General features: G+C 34.2%; 1 protein-coding gene across 1 annotated transcript; it reads right to left on the minus strand.

Annotated features, from left to right (window-relative positions):
• Positions 1-1,034: 1,034 nt before the first annotated feature.
• On the minus strand, positions 1,035-8,200 carry LOC114266432 (chromatin remodeling protein EBS). The gene is made up of 5 exons (XM_082888312.1): positions 7,687-8,200; positions 6,988-7,330; positions 6,794-6,862; positions 5,628-5,766; positions 1,035-1,340 (listed from the first exon to the last, which is right to left on the minus strand). The coding sequence occupies exons 1-5, from the start codon at positions 7,757-7,759 to the stop codon at positions 1,314-1,316; spliced, it is 651 nt and encodes a 216-aa protein (XP_082744438.1). The 5' UTR covers positions 7,760-8,200; the 3' UTR covers positions 1,035-1,313.
• Positions 8,201-8,772: the final 572 nt, after the last annotated feature.

The following is an 8,772-nucleotide window of genomic DNA, read 5'->3' on the forward strand; positions in this document are numbered from 1 at the left end:
CATTTTGTTGTGAAAATTATCAATTCTATTTGTTTAATTCATTCCAAACTTGTGCTCTCTTGTGTTCTCTATTTTTTTTTTTTTTTTGTTGTCAATACCAGCACCTTAAGAGGGGGAAAATAGAAAAACAAACGACCTCATAAATTTTTATTCTTTATCCATGAAGCTGTTTAAGCAAGCCAAAATTGCTGTTTCAATTTTTTTAAAAAAAAATTAAAAATCTATGTAGTGAAAAATGAGAAAATTAATTAAAAGCCGACTTTGTAATTAGTTATATTGTACCTAGTTCTCAGTTACACAATGAGCACAATCACTACTCATTTGCAATTAGTTTTTTTTTTTTTTTCTCTCATTTTTCTAATATTCCCACAAAAACAATAAATCTAACAATTCATAAAACATATTTAGAATTTTATCCAAAAAGACTATGATTCAAATTTATTCTAAATACAAACCTTATAATATAATAATTAAATTTGAATGATACTTTATATATATATATATATATAAATGAAGTTGTTAATGCTTTTTTCTAAATACATAGTATAATTTTTATTTTTATTTTTTAAATTCTAAATATAACCCTCAAATGAATTCGGACCACATTTAAAAAAATAAAAACAAAGTTCATAGTTCTTTTTCTAAATAAGTAGACTAAATTTATAAATTAAAAAAAATAAAAAAATACGCAAGCGGTCATGAAAAGTCACCTAGGTGTAGGTGCAAGTATTAAGTTTCAGATCTGAGTCTATAGAGACATTAGCCTACGTAATAATTTAGCTGTATATATGTATGTGTCTTTTTTATAAGTCTTCACGGGTACAGCAGATCTGTATTATCTTCAGTGGACCTCAGCAATGGTCCACATCTGCAACTTGAAGGGAGAAAGCCCTAGTGTCAGTTGCCCACCTTCCAGTTCAAATGCAACATAGATGACACAAACAACAGCACAAGAAATCATAACAAACAGCTCTACACTGTCAATTTGCCAGATGACTCACAGAAGCACTAAAGAGATTCAAAACCAACAACAGTTTTCTGAAATTCTGAATCCCAAGATTTAATTACTGATTCATCTTTCTGCACATAAACATGTACTTACAAAAGTCATATTCTAAATCTAGCACACACATACATTGACATTGATATCAAGACACAAAAGTACTAAAAAGCACTAGTTTGATTTAGCAGAGCACCAGCATGGTTTTGTTCTGCACTGTACAACACCCACAAGAACTAACTAAAAGCTAACACAAGCTCATAAAGTCACGGCGGCTCTTCATGCATCGTCAAAATCCTTCCTCTAAATGCAGTCACTTCTTCCGGCGCTTGGGCTCTACCTGTGAAAAAAGATCAGTGGCAATATTCATCAATATTTTTACAGAAGAGATGAGGCAATAGACGGAACTTCCACGAAATAACTTATTAGTCGATTAATACATCACTTCCGAATAGCGCATATAAATCACAATTCCTACATCAACTAAATACAGTACTTTGGGTTTCCAGTAAGCCACTGTACATCCATTTCAATAGGAATTGATGATCTTTGAACAATACCTTCGAAAGGATGGCTAGCTCAAGATGCTGAACAACAAAGTTTTGATTTCAAAAAACACCACCATTATGGGAATGTAGATGCGGTTGAAAAATTACGTCAATCCATTGAGATATTTGTAAGCCACAAGTGAATATTTACGACAAGAAATGAATGCAGATGCAAAAGGGGTGTACATAATATAGCCATCTTTCATGCAAAGAATTATGATAGGTTTTTCAAAATCTTAATGCGATGAACTCTAGTACAAAGAAAGGGCAGTCCATTAAATGGTTAAGGTAATCATAATCCAAGCCTGTATGAACTCACCTGCAAGAGAATTTCAAAACGTACAAAAACTTGGCACATGGTATATATATAGTAAAAACCCATATGACAAAATTCTAAGTTCATGGAAGGAATCAAGTACACATGCAAGAGGAAATTAAGGATATTTAGCGGGACAGACGCGAAGAAACTTTTGGTAACAGATTTTAGGATAATTAACTAACAAGCACCACAATCAGTCATGTTTGAGTCATCACAACACAAGGAAATTTAGACAAAGAATTTGTGCAACTAAATGAATTTATTAAACAAAGTTATATCAAGACAATGTCTGAGGTTAACTTTGAGGGGCAAGGAAACAACGAGAAGTACAGATATATCTATTACAGGGCTAGTGAAAATATATTGGTCTATTAAAAATGACAATCTAACCTAATTTACAAAACTTACCAGAAGCTACCATTATTGACACCGGCCTCTAGGTGAGTTAAATAACAAAGCTGAATATGCACACAGGAAATGGAACAAATAAAAAATTGAAATATATCAGAAAAAACACTCAGAATCTCTGCTAAACGTTGCAAGACCGGGGAAGAAGAAATTACATGTCCTCTGCATCTTCCGATTAACAGACATGGCATCACCCGTTACAGTGTTGTACTACAATAACAATGACAAATGACGAAATCTAATTATGACATCTTGCAGATTAGGTCCTCTAGTGTTACAGATCTATGCAGGAGCCACTTGATATAAAGATAGAAGACGAAGAAACAACTTGCATACTTCACAATATGCACAGGAGCTATAAAACTATACAGTTCAATTGTGGACTATTTCTGAAAGTAGTCATATAAATTAATTTTCAAATATTAATTTTTAGAAATAATAAATTAAGTATAGTAACATGATAGTCCGCTCAAGCGCAGTCACATAAAATGGCAATAAACCTAGAAACACTGAAATAAAATAGCAATAAAACTTTAGTATATTTTGTTAGTGGGCCTTTGGGATAAAGTAGTAAAACACTCTGTGATATGTCAATCAAGAAAAGAATTTGACACCAAATGAAGCTGCTTGAACATTTTTAGGCAAGAGAAACGCATCACCATCCAATCCTTGTCTTAACTTGTGAAGTCTCATTACTCAAAAAAAATTAAAAGAGCAAACTTCACCTTGCCCCCCTATTGTTTTAACCATGTGCAGTTTATTCCCTTGATGTTTGGAAATGACCATATAACCTCCCTTATAGTTTGTAGACTAAAGTGCACCGTTAAGCCTGTTAACGATTTAATAAAAAAGACTCAAATACCCTTGTATATAAGTAACTTAAGTGTGTGAACTATGGATATTTTTGTCATTTGTTTGGAAGACAAATTGCACTTTAACCCCTTGTGCTTTAGTCCATGTGTGATTTACCCTTTTGAAATTTGAAAATAAGCATATAACCCCCTTATACCTACCACATGTTTCACACTTACTGTTAAATTGGATGGAATGTTTAACTGTGCACTTTAGTCCACAAACCACGTGGGGGTTATGTCGTAATTTCTAAATGTTAGAAGGGTAAACCACACATGGCCCAAACCACAAGAGGCTAAAGTGAAATTTGCTCAAATTAAAATAAATAAATAAAATCCTATACAAGGCTGACGTAGAACCACAAATTTTCCCATCCTACAACAAGGAATTCATCCTCCAATCATGTTCTACCATGACACAAGTTTCCTACAACAAAGTCTATTACAATGGAAGCAAAAATTCTCAACTTCCGAGAAAAACTATCAATTCATCACCCACTAATAATTTCCAGCACATGAGCAATTTTTGCCTGCTAATGCCAACTTAAAGTGTCTTAACAGTTAATGACTAAAGATTTGAAAACTTCATCTCAAGCACCAGCAACAGAATACTGGAAGCTGTGGCTAAAGGTTCAACAACAAGGTCATGAATTAAAGGCTGGAAGTATCTGTCGAATATATAGAGCTGCATCTGACTTGTGCTCCACCATAAATTCATAAAATAAATGTATGGCAGCATACAAAGGATAATCAGTATTCCCAGAAAAATAATCAAACAAAATGTTGGAAAGCCAATGGTAAAAACTCAAAACAACAAATGGTCAGCAAAAAGTAGTAGACAATAATTACGATGCAAAAGGCAATGATCTAGAGATAAGACAGGAAACTAACTTCTCTAGGGCAAAGAACATGATGTCAGCCTTATAGGTCAGGACTGTCAATAATGCAGCAACAAAATGGAAAATGTAAACAAAGATGCCAATCATTTAATACTATACTAGCCTACGGTACCATACAACATTGTCTAAGATAAAAATCCATTATGATCAATTTCTCTATTGATCAAACTTTTGGCCATGGATGCACTTCAACATCATGAAGAAGAACTCACATGACCTATGTATATTTCTAAAATCCTGTAAGAATGTTTAACAAAATGCCAGCTAAAAATCCATAATGTCAATGTCAATCATCATCTCTCTCTTTTTTCCCCCCTTAATGGGTTGGTAGTCCATAGAAACATGTTATCTACAAGGCAAGGTAAGGCAAAATTTCAATAAATAAAGTTGTAGTCCCAAGGGAACAAATTTTAACAAGCAGCCTAATCAGCAGTATAACCAGAAAGTTCCTTCTTAAAATGGCTCACATTTTTAGATTTATACTTATGTCTTGTTCTTTGGTATTAAAATGCTACTAATTATAATACTAGCAGATCAATTCATCTTATGAAGCACCAACACATCACAATGGGTACTGTCTATTTTGGACACGTATGGGACACCAACACACTGGGGACACAGGTCCACGTGGCGTGTCAATGATTTTAGTTCTTATGTTTTTCAGTAAGACACTTTGAGGAGGACACTTCAGGAACATGCATGGTTTGTGTTTGGACACGACTCAAGATACCTTTGTGAGTTTCTTTTTTATAATTTTAGAAAGTTGATTTGGTGTCGAGGGAAAATATACGAAAACAAAAAGGGCGGAAATTGAAAAAATAAAATAAAAATAAACCCAAATATACATTGATGCATCTTGTATCCCTATGCCCTAAAATTATATTCATATATACATAGCAAATAAGTGAGCAATCAACCCACATATCCGTGTCTGTATTTGTGTCTATGCTTCTTAGAATTCATCATTCCTTCTTCATCAAACAAAGCTAGAAAAAGTCTTCCCCATTGTCTTATAAATGAATTTAATCACAATTTGATTTAAAGAAAAATAACTCCAGGTTATTACAATCGATCAATTTGCATTTTTTTAAAAAGGTTATGACTATAGACCAGCCTAGAAGACAAGAAAGCAGTGGGCAAGGGCGGAAAATATAAAATATACGAAAACAAAAAGGGCGGAAATTGAAAAAATAAAATAAAAATAAACCCAAATATACATTGATGCATCTTGTATCCCTATGCCCTAAAATTATATTCATATATACATAGCAAATAAGTGAGCAATCAACCCACATATCCGTGTCTGTATTTGTGTCTATGCTTCTTAGAATTCATCATTCCTTCTTCATCAAACAAAGCTAGAAAAAGTCTTCCCCATTGTCTTATAAATGAATTTGATCACAATTTGATTTAAAGAAAAATAACTCCAGGTTATTACAATCGATCAATTTGCATTTTTTTTAAAAAGGTTATGACTATAGACCAGCCTAGAAGACAAGAAAGCTGTGGGCAAGATTAACTCATGCAACAACCAACTAATTGAAGCAAACTAAGAAACACATACAACTTCAATCATTCAAATTGGGGAAAACGTAGACTCACCTTGCCATTAGTCAGCGGAGAGGAGGGATATGTATTCTGAGGTTTTTTTATATCATTATCAGATGAACAATCAGAACACATGAAGTGATCTAACATTTTTGCTTGTTCAATGGTCATGTTCACACAAGCAGGATGATACCTACAAGAAACCACATTATACAACATATAATACACTACAAACATACATATAACCAAAAAGAGCATAAGATTGCCATCAGTTAATCCAATCCTGTGGAACAATTGACTTAAAAGCTAAAGCAGCATCAACAATAGCTGTGCATAGAGGTATTTTATAGCTTTATCCACAAACTGAGTTATACTATCACTAGCACTGGCAAACTACATTTTTCATCAACAAATAGCCAAACAATTAACATAAAGTGATGACGGCCCAGGATTAAGCTACATGCATACATTAAAGTGGAAATGAATAAGAAAACAAACAGATCAGCATATGAAAAAGGAGCTAAGAGAAGCCACAAGGAGAACTGGTGCAAATTATCTAGCAATAGACTGATACACAGTCAAATCATCTCTTCATATTCTTGTGAATTTTTTTATCCTCTTTTCACCTCCATGAGACGTACAATGATAGATCATATTTGGGCATTCATTGGCATTGGAACTCTGTCATCTTTACATAATCTAGTTTAAATGTCAAGAAGAAAGTGACTAAAGATGTTTACTAGATTTTTCTTTTCTTCGAATGTTCGTCTTGATTTTCACACTTACATACAAACTTCTAAAAAAATAGAATACATCAAACAACCTTTATTTACCCTCTTCAAATGATGGAAAATACATTAGAAATTTTAAATTCAATTTGTTTTCAATTATTTGAAAACCAAAAAAGTAAAATGCAACTTGTAAGACCTTCCCTGATAAATGCATACATATTAAATGAAATAAAAGAGCAAGAAGCTCAAATGCCATTTGTGTTAACTAATTCTTTTACAATGGCTTTGTTGATCAGATTTTCTCATCTTTCACACAACAAAACAGATAAAACAAGCCCAAACCTTTTATTTTCTTTCAGTTTCCTCCAGTTTTCCGGTGCCCATGAAAGGGTTATGGAAATTAAACGAATCACAAAATTGTAACAGCAATCCACCATCAACAAGGATCAACAAATTGAAAAAAAACAGCCACGTGCACAATGTACATACCAGTCCTTGCACCCCTCACACTGTACCATCAAATCATCTGGGTTATATGGCATTTCACATTTGCAATACCTTCAAAAACAAAACCCAAAAAGCATTGCTTAAGCCACAAACACCATCAACAAAATTTCAATCAAAAAACCAAACATAATAATTTAAAAAATTAAAAAAAAAAAAAAAAAAAAAAAAACACTCACACTGCAACACGGTCAGGTGTGAATGCACCCGTGGCGGCTTTGTACTCAAATCGGCAATAGTAATCTTCAGTCCCAACATTTTCAAGCTTAGTGTAGTTCTTGAAAGAATGAACAGTACACTTGCCTTCAATGGTGTGAGCACTCTGAACATCATAGTGGTCCGACAAGAACAACTCTTTCGCTCCATGGAACTGTCTCCGACCACCCATCGACTCCTCCGGCCGGTAGTACCACCGCACCCTAACCTTGATATTGCTCCGATTATCCGCCTCAATCTTCTCCACAAGCGCCACGTATGGGGCTGTATTGTTGTCCGATGGTCGCATCAACACGCAATCCCCAGCTTCAAAAACCCACACCCCAAAAATAACCAAAAAAACACTATTCAATCACCGAAAATCAAGCTTAATAAACACAAAATCCCCAGCTTCAAAACCCACACCCCAAAATTATCAAAAACAACACTCAAATCATTCAATCACCCAAAATCAAGCTTAATCAACACAAAATCCCCAGCTTCAAAACCCACACCCAAAATAATAAAAACAACACTCTATCATTCAATCACCCAAAATCACGCTTAATCAAACCAAAATCCCCAGCTACAAAATCCACAACACCCAATCACCCAAAATCAACATGCACAAGCTTTATCAATGAAAATGTATAGATACATAGAAATGTATATGTATGTATTACCTCTGACGACTTTGTTGGTGCCTCTGATGGTATAAGAGTCCAAATCTCGTCTGCCTGGTCTGGTTTTGGCCATTGACAGGAGCAAAGAGTGAGCCCTTTTTTTCTCACAGAGAGCTACAGATAGATACAAGGAGCTATATGTATAGGTTTTGAACTGTACTTTAATGGGGGAATCGAAACCCTAGGCACATTGTTGGAGATGGTGAGGTGGTTCTGGAGGTGGGTTCCATTGATTTGAGGTGAAAATGGTTTCTTTATAAACCCTAGATTTTGGGGAAGAGAACAGAATAGAAAACCCTAGAGAGCTTAGATTTGTATAGCCAGCTACTTGAGAAACATTAAAAACAAGTGGACCAAGATAATCAAAGAAAGCACATTTAAGAGATTTTGCTTTGAAAAACAGTGAATGTGACCTCCCATTTTTCACCCCCATAAACTATCATATCTCTTAGGACATGATGAGCTTTGTAAGAGAGGTAGTAATATTGGTCTGAGAAGTTGGTGTTTTTTATGTAATTTTTTTTTTTAACCCAACCACCCCCCCCCCCCCCCCCCCCCCCCCCCCCCCCAAAAAAAAAACAATGGAAAAAGGAAAAAGGACGTATTGGGTTTAGTTTGGTTTTGTAGGATTGAGCAAAGAATTCATGAAATTCGTAATCCGATCTAGTCCAGTCCAATCTGATAGGTTTGGATTGGTTTTTTGAATCCGCAGTTCGGTTCCGGATTGAAGAATTAAAAATCCGTAGTTCACGGATTGGTTCCGGATTGAATCCCACAGTTTCGGATTGGAACCGATCCAGACCGTATACAAATAGTCTATATTTTTATTTTACATCATTCCCCATAGTATCTTCTCTTATTCTATGTAAAATCTAAACTCAAACCTAAAACCGTATAATATCTTCTTTTATTACTTTTGTTTGTTAGTTTTAAGTTTTAATTTGCAATGATCTAAATACTTATGGTGAAATCAGTTTTCTTATGGTTGTTTAAATTCTAGAACAGTATGTCGTTATTATAGAAAAACATGTTGCTATTATGTAACTAATATAGCACTATGTTTATATTTTTATGAAATTCAAGTGT

This window comes from Camellia sinensis, chromosome 9 (assembly GCF_055761805.1).
Source record: "Camellia sinensis isolate YWXY chromosome 9, ASM5576180v1, whole genome shotgun sequence".
NCBI classification, from domain to species: Eukaryota; Viridiplantae; Streptophyta; class Magnoliopsida; order Ericales; family Theaceae; genus Camellia; species Camellia sinensis.